Here is a 16,278-nt window from a genome sequence, read left to right as displayed (position 1 = left end):
ATTTGCAGATGGATTCCATTCCAAGAGCTGTGCTAGAAGACAGCACAATTGCTGTTTGTGGTTTTAAAGTCCCTCTTGGCAGCGAAGATGAGCTCTTTTGGTTTTGTGAAGAAGAGTCTTTAGATAATTATACAACAAATAAACCCCTGGATTTGTCAGTAGCTTTGCAGAGGAGTGATCAGCTAATGAACATGAATTTGGAGACTTTTTCACAAATGTTTGAAGAGTCTATTTATTATCAGAGAGAGCAGCCGTTAGACTTCTCGGGTTATAAGCTTCAAAAACTCAAAGTAGATTTTAGACCTGAGAAGGAAACTGTGAATTATTCAGAGGAGTCTCCGCTAACCCTTGATCTCAGAACACATTCCAGAGCAGCTTTCAATAAACCGCTGAGTAAGGAAGTCCACACCAAGGAAGCGGATAAGGCCGTCCCCGTGACAACTACTGGGAGTGGGTCATCAGGATTCTTTCATTTCCATCTGTTTCAATCTGCTCCTAAAGCTGAGGAAACTGTGGCATCGACTGAGAGAGTAACAGAAGTAAAAAAGACTGAGGAAGATAAGAAAACACCAGTGAACAAAGTTAGCTCTTTATTTTCTGCTTTGGGTGGACTAATTGGAAAGCCTGCGCATCCTGACCCTGCATCAGAAGATTCTGCCTTGAAGAGAACAGACACACAATCAAAGTCATCTGAAAATAAAACCGATGTTTTATCACTTGCACCAAATAGAAAATTAGATGAGGCAGAAGCAGGGCAGAAGTTGCCTGTTACATCAGAATCGAGAAGAAATACTTCCTCAGAACTTAATTTGGAGGCTGCTAGAAACGAAAAGCCAGAATTAAATCAGAATGAAAACATCCCTGTTAAAAAAACAGGATTAAGAAAGTCTCCTTCTCAGCTGAGCCAGACTGCTCCAGACCACAGGCCCGTACGAGAAGAGAGACCTGTTAAAGCAACACCAGCTTCCAGGCATCCTGAAGGGCGTGCAAGTGTTAACAAACCGAGTCAGCCACAGCCAAATGAGAGCCACCCAGCCACTGAGCCTGAGGAGACGTTATTCAAAAGTGCTCTGAAGTTGTTCAGTCTTGGAGAAGATTCTCCTGCAAGCTCAGCTGCCAGCAAAACCCAAGCTTCTGGGTTTTTTGATTTCTTTAAAACGCAAGTAAGCAAAGGACCACAGCTGCCACCTGATTTGGAAAAAAGTCGAAGCAATAAGCCCGAAAAGGTGATACAGCCCGAAAAGGTGATACAGCCAGAACAGAAGGAAACCTCCAGCATCTCATCATTATTTGGATCCCTTGGAGATCTCTTCAAAGTGGAGGCTGTGTCTTCTCCACCAGTCTCGAGTACTGTGACTCTGGCAAAAACCAATAGCAGAACTGTGGCTGAGTTGAGACAACAAACTGGGAAGTCTGGGGGTCTTCAGAGTGCCAGTATGCCATGTCTGTCGTCCACCCCTAAGGCAGGGGTGAGAACAGAAGGCACAGACAGGCAGGTCTCTCCTGGCCCTGGGGTGCAAACAGAACCACAAAGAACAAAACCTGAGGAGGAGTCTCCTAAGAGTAAAAAAGTGCCTCCTGGAGATGCTTCACAGAAGCCGAAGGGTGTAGATCCCAGAATAAGCCATTTGGGTCAGTCAGCTGTGCAGCAAAGCAGCGTGCCCAGGGTTATACCAAAGCAACGTGGAGAAGATCGTCCAGGAGGCACAGCTAGTCAGGCAAAACCAAAGCCAGATCAGGCACCTCAAGAGTCAGGTTTCAGTTTGCCATTCAGCTTTCCTGATATCACTGCTTCAAAATCACAGACAGCACAGACAGCTAGCAGAAGCATATTCTCCTTCTTCACTGGATCAGACGAACCAAAGCCTTCAGCACCTGCTCCTGCTAGTGGGAAGCAGCAAGAAACAGAGGGGCTGTTTCGTCTGCCCTCCTTCTTCTCCAGCAGCCCAACTGCTGAGAAGAGCATACCTCAAAGAAGCACTAGCTTTAGCTTCTTTAATTTGACATCCTTTTTGGATGAAAAGCCACCAACGGCTCCAGGACAGGAGAATAATACAAAACCAGCTAAACCAGTGAACTCTAAGCCACATGTGAAACAAAATATCTCTGTTGACTCTGTTGTCAAAATTAGCAGTCCCGCCAGGCAACAAGATGCAGACGATAAAAAAGAAGTTGATATTATTGCAGCGGTGACTGGCAAACAAATGTCTAGTAATGTCATGATTCCAGAAGATAAATCAGAAATGCCGGCAGTGGAAAATGTAGAAAGTGTTGCTGAGGTGGCTGAAGAGGGTGACTTAAAGAAGCTTCCACAGACTGATGATGCTGCAGGAACCGATTCGGCTGCTTCTCGTCCATGCCTTCAGACTCCAAGCGTGCAGGAGGGTTCTCAGGACCAGCAGACTATTTCCTTAGGGGCAGAAGAAGATGCTTCGGGTAGCACAGGGAAAGCAGACACTGATGCATTTCCTATTGATAAAGAAAAGCCTGATACTTCAGAAGAACAAGCTTCTGAAAAGAAAGGTTATAGCATGGCCTTAGGTGAAAAAATGGATTCCCAGAGTTTAAATGATGTAAATAGTATGAGTGACATAAAAAATGAAGTGGTCTCTGAAGAAGTACATGTACAGCGTGAGTTGCCAGAACATAAATTACCTGAACAAGCTCTTGGTGACATGTTACAACAGGCACAAGAGCTACACTCTCCTAAAATGCCAGAGATACCTAATTTACAAAATAAACCTAGGGAATCTGAGAGTGATAAATCTGTACTAGATTCTTCAGTTGAAATGTTTTCAAGTTTCATGACAAAAATGAAACCACCTAAAACATTATCTGGTTTCTTTTCCCAACCTCAAGCTACTGCACCTCCTCCTGCACAGAAGAAAAGCTCCTCTTTCTTTGGTTTCTCATCCCTCCCAAGTGGCCCAGCACCAGCTTTCACAAATGATCTCTTTGGCATCTTCAAAGGTCCAAAAGAATCTCCAAAAGAGATGCCTCCAAAATCCACCCCTAAACCTCAAAGCAGTAGTGGGAAAGATGTCACTGGGTCTGTTTCAGCAAAAGACTCTAGGGAGACAGAAAATACAGCTGCAGTCAGAGAGTCCAAAAGAGATGTCACGAGTTCCCTGAAGGACGGTATATTACCTGTTTCAGCAGAAGAGGACTCCACAAGAGAGTCTCCTATGAAAACAGAAACTAAGGAAGATAGGAAATTGGAAACCTGCAAAGAGGAACCTTTGAGCGTCGCTCCAGAAACAGCAGTCTCCGGTGAAAATCAGGCCCTCAAGGTTCTGCAACCGGGTAATGATGCTCAGCCCTCTGAGGTGGCAGATTCTAAGCCATGCCAGTCTGATTTCAGTAATGCAGTTGATACAGTGCAGGCTGAGGCCACTGACCAGACTGATGTAAATCCATTCCAACTGGATATGGGATCTTCACAGGCAACAGAGGAACAGGCTGCTCCTACAGACAAGGCAGCTGTTGAAGTCATTCAGACTGGCTCTGCTGATGGGCTTGAGCTGGAAGTGGAAGCCCCAGCTAATGGGGTAGACACAAACCTTTCCCAGCTGGATGAGGGTGCTACACCTGAATTGGAGCCTGCTGTGACTGAGGATCAGGCCAGTGCTGGTATTGATCACCAGGACATGATTAGTAGTAGTGCTACAGAACCCACAGCTCCAGCTGATGATCCCAGTGTTCACGTGCTCCAGCTGAATGAGGAGAAGACAAGTGAGGTAGAACAGAAACCTGCTGAACAGGAGAAACATTTAGCAATTGATGAGGTGCCTGCAGAAGGCATTGCTTCCAAATGTGACTTGAAGAAACAGGGTAAACCTAATAACTTTCCTCCAGATGCAAGCAGTAGTAAACCAGTCTTTGAAATGCCAAACATGCCCAGTTTGCCAAAATTCAGCTTTATGTCATCTGCTGATAGTGGAAAGCCATTTGGGTCATTCTTCTCTCAGCAGCCACTTTCTGTTAATAAAGGGGCAGATCAGGGTTTCATGTCCAGCTTTAAGAAACTTTCTTCAACTCTTTTTGAAGGAGGTAGTGAAGAAAAGGTGAGTAAGCCAGAGAGTGCCCAGGGAGCAGTGTTTGGGAAAAAGGTAGATTTCTCCTTTCCCTGGCAAAAAGACAACAGGGAGACCTCTGCCAAAAGGGAACCACATGTACCACCACAGGCGCTGTCAAAACCAGATGACAAGGTGTTGGGAACAGTCAGTTCAGATGAAAACTCAAAATCTGCAGTCTCAGATCAAATGACTGATGCAAATACAGAAATAAACTTGCCTTCAAAGCAGCCTGACACTGTAGACAATGAACCTTCTGAAGAACCATCTGGTGCAAGCGCTGTTGATGATACATCCAACAAAGAGCTAGGAGAGAAGTTTGATGAAGAGTCAGAAGATCAGCAGAACGTGATTTCAGGTGAACTGCAGAAAGAAGACCAGGCAGAAGAGCACATACCAGATGGGACTGAGTTGAAAGAAGCTGAGCTTGACTCTGCTCCTAATGAAGCAGTGCTTCAACCTAGCACACAGGTTGCAGATCTGACTAGTGTGGAACAACCAAATGAGAAAAGGCTAGTTACAAATGAGGCATCATAAATGGTTTCAAATTTTTGACCATTTATGATGCAATACAGCAGCAGTAGATATTGCCCTTGATGTCTGATGTTTGTAGCTCAGTCCCATCCCCTATTTGTCGTCAAGTCTTTGTAGTATTACTGATAGCTGTCATAGAGGATGTGGCAAACTGCAGTGACTAGTTACGTACAAGCCCTTAGACCATTTTCTAACCTTCTCCCATGCTTTTTTCTGTAAGTCTAATTGGATTTCCCATGATCTTATCCCGTGTCCCACTGAATGAGATGCTCTTAGTGCTTATTTCATGAGCCTTTCAGAAATTTCATGATTTGTGTGTTAATTCTGCTGCGTACAATTAATTTTGCTTTATTGTTCAGTGATAATTATGTTGTGTTTGCTAAGAAAAAAAGCAACAGTAGGTAGAATGTATTGGGAGGAAGGAGCATTTTGTTTTCAAAGTGTAAGGTAAAGGTGTGTAATTTTACTACTGCTAAAAGATACTGCTTATCTATTATAGAACTAATAAGGTTCATTTCATATTATTAAAGATTTTAAAACATTTTCAGAGATATTAGTGAAGGTATTCTAATGCTTTTTCTTCCTAAAATCGGTGCAAAGATTATTTCATGCAGTTAGGAAAGCCACTTAAAGTATCAGTATTTCATGATTCTGTATTCAGTCCTGTATATCTGTTAAATTACAATTGCCCTCCAAAATCAAAACAGAGCCTCACTAAACTTGTAGCTCTGCATGATGTAAGTGAAATTTGTGCCTCTAAAACTTCTTATCTGGCTTCAAATTATCTGGTGTGCAAGTGAGAGAAGCATTAGTGCTGCTTAATTCTTGTCCATAGTTTTCCTGACTGCACGAGAAATTTCCATCCAGTGTATTTTGTGCGAGTATTCTAGGAATTCAGTCCTGGAAGTGGTGCCTTGAGTCACAGAGATCACACCCCTGTGGTGTTTCTTTTTTATAGAAATTAAATTCTTGAAAAAGCTCTGTTGGTGTGAGACATGGCCTTCGAACAACTGCTGTACTTTCGTAAAAGGTTTTCAGTTCATAGTCTTGACAACCTTAATCTTGACTACAATGTATTTTATTGTAAACATGTAAGATATATATAAAAATAAAGTTAACTTTAAGTTAACTGTACTACTTAACAATACTCTGCTTAAATGGTTATGGTAAGCACTTAGCTGCAGTGAAACTGCAGAAGACAGAAACACTTCCACTCTGAATTGCTGTTTCCATTCTTATTCCTGTCTGGTTATTAGAATATCTTCACTGGGCAGTTTCTAGCTGATGTAAGGTGAAGAAGTAATCAGTTGGTGCAAGAAAGACCATTGGCATATCTGATCTATATACTGGTAGGCTGTGTGTAAAGTACTTCTAGTGCCTACCACAGTTTTGAGGTTCAGAAGTCTAGACCTAGTTCAGGGACTATAGTAGTTAAATATGACTTCATAACTTGTCTTTTCAGTATGTTTAGTGTCCCACTCAGTTCGTTAGACATGCAGATTGCTTTGCATTTCTCCAAGCCACTGTTTTTTCTGATGGACTTTCTTATTCTCTCATAGTCCTGCTGGCAGTAGTAGATACGGCTCCTCTTGTAACGTCAGCCAGGGAAGCTCTCACCTAAGTGAGCTGGACCATTCCCATGAAAGTGCCCATGGCTCCGAGCAAGAAGACGATCACCAGGAAAGAGGGTTGAATAATTCCTACCATGGTTTGAGCAGCTACCAGAAGGATGGTCAAGCATGGCTCAGAGAGCAAGAGGAGCCTTGCAGCAAAGGAGAGGAGGAGAAGATCTGTGAGGCAGAGGAGAAACATGCAGACCATTCTGCAGCTAAGTTACCTCTGGAACTTGAGAAGCCCAAGGATGTTGATGCAAGAGCCCAAGTGAGGTAGGTGAAGCTGTTAACTTTCTTTTCAACTAATCTCTTTGCTGCTTCCTGGGGCAAATTATGCACATTGTTCTTGCATCCTTCCGTAACAACCAACTCGATGTTGCTGATCTGTGAAACATCTTTATGTGCAGGGCCAGTTATTTATGAGACATTGCCTAAGCTTAAACTATGTTTGCTGTGTATGTGAAGAGGAGCACCTGCTGGTGCCTTGAAGCTCATTTGCTGTATTTTCTGTTTCTGGCTTGATGACTGTAGTCTGGCCCAAAGATAGCTGCTTCCATTTCTTGTTGTGAGCAACCAAGAACTACATGTAGTCATGGTTAGAGCTGCACTAGTTCCTTTCTTGTGTAGTAGGCTACCACAATTAGAGTTAGTGTTTATGTAGTTGTAGGCTGTAGAATTACAGTATGGATAGACATGCTGCTCTGACTCACTGTGGCAGGCTTTCTTGTCCTTGCACTTGGGCTTTCCAAGCTGTCAGCAGAATTGAAAACAGTCTTCAAAAGTATTTCAGCTAAGCTTGGGGGAGTAATGCCCTGGGCTTTGTACCGATTTTACAGGAATTTCAAATTTCATTACTTAACTTTGGCAGTGACTTTTTTTCCTTGAAGTAATCAAGTCATTGCAGCCCCTAGTGTGGTTATGGTTATACTTCCATAAGTATGAGGGATTTTTTTCATCTGGTTCAGTTAGATCCACGGGAAGATGTCTGCCTGTCTGTACCCTTTGGAGGGTACAGCTGGTGTCACTGTGCTTACAGAAGAGAATTAACCACAGCAGTTCCTGTGTAGGCAACCCTTACACTAAAGATGAAAAAAGGAAAGCAAGACTAGAAAAAGCATTGAACTGATTTTAAACTCTGACTCGCTTTCTTCTTCTTATAGAGCAGCTGTAGTCTTGTCCCGGAATGGCTGGCCTGTATTTGTTCACAGGGAGGGTTATTCACACAGTCCATTTCAGGCTGCTTTAGGCATGTGACTGGGATGCTCCTGCATCACTGGCTCCCTTTCTGTCCACTTTCTGGCAATACTTCCCTGTCTGCATGGAGCATGCATGGAAGTGAGCTCTGAAATTGCTCCTTAGGGTTGCACCTGAGTAGACGGGTAGTATGAAGGCATGTTGCTCTCAGCTACATTTTTTTTTTTGTTTTTATATTGTCAGCAGTGTGGGGTGCTTTGCCAGCAGGGAAAGCTGTTTGGGTGATTTACAGCTCAGCAACATACGAAAGAAGGAATGCAACCAAAGGCCCAATGTATAGTGAGGCTAGGGAGTGTAAAATGTGAGATGGGGCACTGAGACGGAGCATTGCTGCCAGATATATGTGCCCTCCTGCAAAGCTGTATGGAAGTGTGGTGTGAAGAGGGTGCAGTCAGTAGGGAAGAACACAGCTGTGCCCCGTTGCCAGTGTTTCCACTGAAAAGGGGCTGTAAATTTGTACCGGTAGGAGGGAGCAGGAAGAGTCAGAGATTAGAAGGGACCTGCAACAGGTGTGGGGATGGAAAAATGTTCTATCTGCCTCTCTGCGTGTGCAGTTATGATACCAATGTATTTAACTGACTTGATCGGGTATTTCAGACTGCTTTCCTGATGGTGTGACCAAAATTGCCTTACTCCTGGGTCTGGATTGTGTCCTAGTTTGTATCTTTCAGCGCATCTATCTGCAAGACAGTTCCTGTGTATAACGAACCCTCTGCTTTAGCCTCTCAATTCCCACAGCAGGGCTATATTGACCGGAGCCCTTTGGTTACTTCTGAAGCTGTGATTGCACTGTGTAATGCTGAATCTTTAATGCTACAGATGAGTGTTTTTCATATAGTGGTTTTCTGTTTCTTGCCTTTAAGCTACCATGGTGACAATGAGCCACCACCATTTCCTCCAGCAAGAGTCCATTGGATTAGAGCCATTAGCAAAGTTCGACTGCAGCTTCAAGAGGTAGGATGGAGTATTGCTTCACTCCTTTTCTGTGTCTACCTGGGTTTTAGATCTGTGGCTGAAGGTTTCATTTCTTCTTCCTTGTAAGACACCTCTTAGAGTTTTGATGTTTTACAGACAAAAATTTAATTAAGTGTATTGTATAGGACTGCAGCATGTCTTGATGGTCTTAGAGCTATCTAATTCAACCAAACATTTTGAACATTGTTGTGTGGAACTAGAGATGAATATCAGGTAAGATGCAAAAGCAGATAAATTAGCTCAGAATTTTTCAATAGTAATAATAATGTCTGGCATGTAATGATTTGTGTTAAACTGTTCAAAATGAAGACTTTTTCTCAAGGCAACTTGAGGATAGCTTGTTAGCTTAGTAGGAGTTATCTGTATTATTTGTCGTGTGAAAATGTTCCTTGGGAAACTTTACATCAAATATTTTTACATATACTAATTGAAAGTGGGTGTATAAGTAGTCTTGGTATTTCCATCTCATGAAAGTAAGATTTAAAAATAAATAATCTTGATTTGGGAAGTCAAAAGGAAAAGGTTATGACATTTTCTTCAACAGTGTAAACACTCTTGTTTTAGAAAACAGCGATTAAGACCCAAAAAGTTTTTTTTTTTTAAAAAAAGTCTTACGCTTTCATCCATCTGTATGCCCACAGAAAGATAACATATGGTGTTCATATTCTATAGATGATAAACTATTGCCTACTACACAAAGTGCAGTGTTAATGTATTTCATTTGGAAACACTACTTTCTTCTAGAGCTCTCTCATTTCGTTTTTGTAAGAAGTTATTCTACAGTATCTATCAGTAGCAGGACTTTTCTTTCTGTTCTGGATTTGTGGCAGATTTTTGGGAGAACAACTATTATTCTTTTTTTGTGTCTGGGGAGGCATCTGAAATGCCATAGCAGAGATAGTTTTTCCTTTAGTTTATCTGGATTATAAATTCTTTCCAACCTAACAATTAATGTGTGATTACTTCTGAGAGGAAGGCATTTGGGTCAGAACTGTCAGCATGACATAGAAATTGAAATTTAAGAACATCTTTCGTATATAAGAAGAAAAGGAACTGCTGTGATTTTGTAGAGCATGCAAGCAAAACAGTTTTTTTCTGTGCCTTATGGAAAACAAGTGCACAAACATACTAGAAGAGACAAGAAGTTCAGTGATGCCTATCCCTGGATCTCTCTCTCTTATTTTTCTGACAGAGTACGAGGTCCATGAGGTGGTTCAGCATCAATCTTTGTGCTTCTGCTGAGTTGGAAGGAAGACATGCTTTGAGATGACTGTTACAGAAACACTAGTGTAGTTGTGATAGCAATATGTCATGATTTGCTTTGCCTTGATGACTTTCACAGTTATTCATCGAAAATTCCCTTAAAACCAAAAACATCAGATGGAGTTTTCCAGCAGGCAGCTCCAGGGCTCAACTGTCTTTACTGCCCAAAAGCTTTTCCTGACCTCTGCTCTAGATCTCACTTGTGCTGTATAAATCTATTTCTTATGATTAGGACAAGTAGTAAAGAAGCAGAATGGATTCCCTTCCTCTCTGGAATAGTGAAGGGCTGCTGCAAAGAGAGCACGAAGCCCTACTCACTTTTCTCGTGTTTACTAAATGATGCTTTGTCTTTTAGCCTTTTCTTGTCAGGATTTTTTTTTTTAGGCACTCTTTAATCAGCCTGTCTTTTGGGGTTTTTGGTTGGGGTTTTTTTTCCCCTCTCCTTTTCTTTGTATTTCCTGAAGTGCAGTGTCCAAAGCTGAATGTAGAAACCTCGCTGAGAGCCTGCTCACATGCTCTGCAGAGCAATGAAGACTGTTTCCAGACTGTGATCCTGATACCCCAAGATATCTGGTATCCTGCTGTGATGGTGCTTTTTTATCACAAACTAACACTGATGTGTAGTTAACTTCTTATCCTTTCTAGACCTGAGGTTTTTCCTGAAGAAGGGCTTTGTCAGCTTTCTACCTAGCCTGTACTTACATTGAATTACAGCTGAATTGCACTTGTTCTTACAGAATTGTTTTTTTCACTCCTTAAGCACATTGTGTCTTCCTAATCTGTCATGCTTATAAATCCTTCAAGTTGTATGTGAAAACGTTGTGTAGTGCCCAGGCTGGCAGGCTGTGCGCTACCAGAGGTGCCTGAGGGACCCTACTTGATACATTCCTGGAGTTTCTCTGTCCTGAGTATAATTTTTTCCAGTGTGCTTGCATCTATTTTAACAGTTTTATTCAGACCTCAGGATATGAAACTTGTACTGTTATTCTCCTACCGCTAAAACTAGTTTACCTTGTCACAGAAGGAAGTTAAATGCAACAGTTGTACTTTTGATGAAACCATGCTTGCTGTTATTTCTCTCCTTTTTATGTTCTAGAAAATTTGAAATTGTTTGTCCAGTCTTATTTCCTGGGGAGGGGTGGGCAGTCAAGTTAGCATGTTCATAATTATCCAAGTCTTCCTCTTCCTATTTTGTAAGCAAAGCGAATGCTTGCTTTGCCCTTTTCAAGTGCTCAAGTCCACTGCCTGTTTCTCAAGTTCTTAGCACTTTGTGATTGTCAGCCTTGGAACCCAGTACCCAAGGTTGAAGACTTACCAGGGCCAGCTGACTTAGAAATAACTACCTTCTCTGTTTACTTTCAAATCTGTTGTCCTTTACTGTGGACTGTTTTTTATAACTTGCTAAACTTTTTTCCTTTTCTTAAAACCCGATACTCTGTCAGCTGCTTGACTGCAGTTGGTCACTGTCAGTGAAGAGCTGAAGCAATTAAGGCATCAAATGTTCCAGTCTTCTTGATGCCATCTGATGATAGCTTTGTCTTGCTGCAAGTAGCAGCCATAGGGGTTTTTTGTCATATTGTGAGTTCACTGCTAGGTGTTTAATTTAGTGCTTTGGCTTTTTGATTTCTTTCCTGTACAGTCATGCTTGTCCTTAAAACTTCCACATGAAGAGTATTCAAGCCCTCTGAAGAGGGGTACAGGTCTTTCATTGTATGTCCTTTCCTTCCTCACTGCAATAGCTTATGATTTTTCTCTGTTAATGCTGTTTCAATGGCTGTTAACAGCTTCCTGAACTGTCTGGTCCTTTAAGCCTGCTTCTCATGAGCTCTAGTTACTGATTTTTTTATTAGTCTGTGTTCTTGAATTACATAGTGTTTTTCTAGCTTGTCTTAATTCCTTTTCTTCTGAAGTATCTGAAAGACTGTTAGTTTTCTGAGATGCAACTGCATCCTCATTTCTTCTGTACTTTTGCTCAAATCTAGAAGAGCATCTCTTCTGTCTGCTCTCTGTACCTCGTGCATCATCAGCTCATTCCTAGATCTTGTTTGAGAGTCAGTGGTACGAGTACAGAGTATCCAGATGGGTATCAGGATTTTAAAGGTCCCTGTGGTGATAGTCTTAACCAGGTGGTTCTGTTGGTAGTTAGGAAAGGTCATGTCTCATTTCTGTGATCAAACTATTAACATCTTCCCGTCTTGCATTGTTGCCTAGAAGCTCTCAAGAGGACTATCTTTCTCTCTTGTTCCAGTGCTTGGACCAGCTGCTTGTGTCCTTAATGTTCAAAGCAATGCCTCCAGCTCTTTTCCAAGTTTCCCTTCCTCAACATGCAATATAATTTCATTAATACACATGGAGCTTCAGCTCATGGATCCGAACTGCTGGATTCCTCTCACATAGGCTGCTGAAATGGTTCTTATGATTCTTAATTGTTAATGATCTGGCTGAAATTTAAATGATAGAAAAGAAAAAAGACACCCAAGAAATTCCCATATGTGATATTGATTATATATCCCCTGAGCAATTCAGCCTCCTACCTGGAAAGAGATTAATACTCATATCAGTAATGTACCTGCATCCTACAGCACCATGAGTCAAAGCAATGTATTTTAATAAAGACTGGACAGTTATAAAATGTCACAGAAATTTGTAACTGTGCATGTTAAAGAAGCTTAAGCATGGCTTGCGTGGTTTTTTCTTCATTTCTGCTGTTTTATTTGTTCTCTTTCTGTGTTTGTGAGGAGAAAACTTAATTATGGCAGAATCAACCCTGGGGGTGTTGACCCTTAGAGGAATGATTCAATAATTCTCACCTTCACACTTAGAACTTTGTCTACAAAGAGGGATTAATTGATAGCTTGTCTGCTGCAGTCCCTCAGTGGCACCTTGCAGCCCTCTTTAACTGAAATAGCCTTCAGCTAGGGACACAGCTGACTTTTAAAATCACACAGATGTGTACCTGAGATTTTGTAACATAGAAGAATTGGCAGACTGGAGAAGAGCAAAAATTCGGTCAAGTCGTCATATTGCATCTTTTACCAATTCTTTCAAGTATATTTAAGTATTACAAGAGGGAGTGGGGTCAATTTATATTGAATTCATTTACAGGGGAAAAAGGTCTTAGGCATAATTTTCCTTGTTTATATCAGGAGATTAAATACCTCAATTTACTTGTTTTCATTTCAAAAACAAAATCATTGGAGCAATGTTGCCTCTTTGGTTTTTCTTCTTCTAGATATTGAGTTATTTTGATTTTAATGTTTGTCGGTCCCTGTTAAATGTCAGTAGTCATGTTCTTTTTGACTGCTACATGACTAGATCACATACTGAGATGGCAGGTGTAGTTCATTACCTTATTTTTCTGGAATATGGTAAGCATCTGCAGTGGGGGTACTAAATGACTGTTCTCTAGTCTTACAGATACCCAGTCCTATCCTCAGTCTTATTTTTCCATGTCCTGTAGCAGTCGGCACTTCTGATCAAGCATCTGCAAACAGAACCATCAGGGTCTCACATTTAAAAGCCCTGGCCCAGGGAGGGTGTAGCGTTGGTGATTTTGGAGTGTGAAGCCCTGTTTTTATTTTAAGAAAAATATTGGTGCAAACCACCACAGTTCTCTTCTTATGTAGCTGTGGGGTGCCCTGAAGAGCCCTTTCCAGTTTTCCATTGTTATAGAGGAGACCAGCAAGGCACTAGCTGGTGCCAGTTTCAGTTGCTAGTTGATGTGAATCCAGGCCCTCTGATCAGTAAAACCATGTCCTATACTCCAGCCCAGATGGCTAGCGGAGGACATGCCTGCTTTGAGCCCGTCACCAAAAGGTGAGAAACTGTCCCCTTCTGCCTCTCATGAGCAGTGCAGTCCATGCAATAGTTTCAACATTTTATTTCCCTTAAAAAGACACCTAGGCAACAAAGCTTTTCAGTCCCGTGAAGATGAGTAAGCTGTGCATTTTCATAGCCTCCCACACAGTGGCAAAGAAGCAAACTGAAGCACTGTGACTCTAAGAGTTGCTAGAAACTTCTCTTCATACAGAAAAACTACATAACCAGTTAAACATCTTCTCTACCTGTTGTATTTAACCTCCACCAAAATACCAGCATTGCTGGTTAAATGTCCCAGGGATCTGTGTTGGTGAGAATCTGTAGAACACCCTGGTGCTCATGAAATTGCTGTTCCTACACCCGAGGTGTTCCTGCAACGTCATGTATGTGTAGGTAAAGTGTGATTGGAGGGTTCTTGCCAGCTGCAGTGCAGACTGTCTGTTGCGAGGTGGCTTTGCTCACAGTGGCAGCAAAATGATTTCTTCATACCTTATATATAAAAGGCGTGTGGCTTTCAGATCTCTTACAGATTGCACAACAGTAATTACTTACAAAACATTTAAATACAAAAGCAGTGGAGGTGTTCTGCTATCTCCTCATGCCATAATCTTACTTCCCTGTGTTGCATCTGCGTTGGCAGGCTGTCAAGCCTTGTGGGACTGCTCAAAGCCCTTCACGGCTTTCCTGAGGCAGATTTTAGTGCAGGGTAGTTCCCCAGTGCTTGAACAACCTGTGTTTGTGGTCTCTTCTGGTTGCCTCTCTGAGAGGAAAGGTTCAGCTGACATGCGGTAATCAGAGGAGGAGAAGCTCCCTTCATCTCTGAGTGTCTTAAATATGATACCTGCATATTCACATCTGTTTGGAATAAAATGCATGCTTATTTAGCCTTACTGAGATTCTCCAAGACCTACTATCATTGTTTAACCTGCTTTACAATGAATGTTAACAGTTACGTTACAGCAAAGAGATAATTATTTCTATGTATACACAAGAAAATAGTGCCTTCATTCACTGCTGTTGTGATTTTTGAGTAGCTTTTTGATAACCTTATCTCCAGTGGGAAAAATCAGCAGGCTTGCCCTTTTCAAAGTAGTTATGCTAAAATTAAGATAAATGCTCTCTTGTGGAGCAACATGATGGTCAGAGATGCTTTTCATAATGACCAGAGCAGTTAGCAGCCTGTTCAGTTGCTAACAGGATTTTCTGCAAGTGTACTGACACTCAACTTCAATTCACCTCTGCTAAAAACCAGTTTTGGTGTTGGTGGTCTGTATTCCCCAGTACAAGGGACATCAGTCCCCTTCAGTGACAACAGAGTTCCTCCATACCTTCCCGTTGCTCGTTAGAAACAACCCAAACAAACTTGGGGAATTTTCTTAGTCATAACAGGATTTGCAGAGTGAGTAGCTAACTTTCCTATAATTATATTATATTCACTGCAATTATATAATATTATATTATAGTCACTGCAAGCCTCCTGCAGGCTTGCAAGATCAGGTGTAGCTTCCACAGGAAAGCAAAGAATCCTGACGTTGTTTCTTTCCTGATCTACCATAGTATTAGATTCTGCACATCTATAATTCAAAATTCTTATGAAAGTTTTGAATGGGAATCCAATTGTAATTTTCTTTTGAGGTTTATTTCATTGCTTTTTCTTAAAAATAAACTGAAGGTGTTTGTGCGACATCTGGGATGTAGTTTACAATCATGTGATGCTTCACTGTCAGGTGCATCTCTTGCTTTGTGCCAGCACTGCACGTTAAGTTCAAGTAATCCAGCCTGGCTGAACTTCTTTGGCTTGTAAGGTTATAATGACAGTACTGGGATGCATATGAATAGCCTGCTATTATATCTCTCCTTTTTTTTTTTTTTTTTAATTTGAAACACTTGATGTGTGTTTGACTTCTAGAGTGAAGCTGGATGAAAAGTGGCTGCTGCTTTTGCAAAGTGTGGAGTCTTTTGTGGTGAGCGGGGGGTTAGACTTTCTGGTTTTAACTTTTTGATGTTGACTGGGATATGACAGATGGGAGACTGCTCTGTGGAAGAGCCAGCACTTTAAGCTGGAATATATCTGGAATAAAGGGTGAACAGGACTCTAATTCCTGATCTAAACTGGGTAATACTGAGATTTTAACCTAGGTTTCCCATGATTTTGAAAAGTGTGTTGACTGGTGAGCAGGAACACTCTTTTAGGGAATGACTTCCCTGTGCTCCCTCCCCCTGTTTGGACATCTTAGACCAGAGAATTATTCCCATTCAAATTTATTGTGGTCCTATAACATAGATACTGATTCTGACAAGTTGGTGTTCTCTGAAGGAAGAGGTGTCTTAGTCACCTTCCTTCCTCTCCATGGAAGGAGTACCTCTGCTGACCAGAGAGCATGGTGTGGGTGGCAGCAGCGGGCTGACGGTGTGCATAGATGACCTATGTCTTGCAGAGCTCCTCCGTTCCCAATTAGACTGCATGCCCAGAACTGCTGCCTTTTTGTCTTTGGCATCGTTTCTCTTAGGCAATACAGTCACAGCTGTTCCTGTGTTTGTTACCTCCAGAAGTGATGTGTGTGTTGCAGGCTGAAGGAACTGTCCATGTGTTCAGGTGTGCAGAGCACCTCTGAACCAGGATGAACTACTACAGTAAGCTCTTTTTCCCTGTCTGATGCTGCCCAGCCTCCTTTCACATTTGTACCAAGACTCTTCCAAATGCTTTGTCGAGCGAGTGCTTGTCTTTTCCCAGGACTTGCTGCAGC

The 16,278-nt window shown here is 41.8% G+C and overlaps 1 protein-coding gene across 8 annotated transcripts in view; it reads left to right on the top strand.

Moving 5' to 3' along the window:
* Window positions 1-16,278, top strand: part of UNC13B (unc-13 homolog B) — a 214,303-nt gene that overhangs the window by 74,902 nt on the left and 123,123 nt on the right. For all 8 annotated transcript variants that reach the window (XM_055791161.1, XM_055791157.1, XM_055791165.1 and 5 more), the window contains 2 exons: window positions 6,167-6,493; window positions 8,338-8,428. In XM_055791161.1, the coding sequence (XP_055647136.1) occupies window positions 6,167-6,493; window positions 8,338-8,428 (418 nt within the window). The remainder of the gene's footprint in view (window positions 1-6,166; window positions 6,494-8,337; window positions 8,429-16,278) is intronic.

This window comes from Falco peregrinus, chromosome Z (genome assembly GCF_023634155.1).
Source record: "Falco peregrinus isolate bFalPer1 chromosome Z, bFalPer1.pri, whole genome shotgun sequence".
NCBI lineage: Eukaryota > Metazoa > Chordata > Aves > Falconiformes > Falconidae > Falco > Falco peregrinus.
Note: the sequence above shows the minus strand (reverse complement) of the source record. Positions and strands in the feature narration are given on the sequence as shown.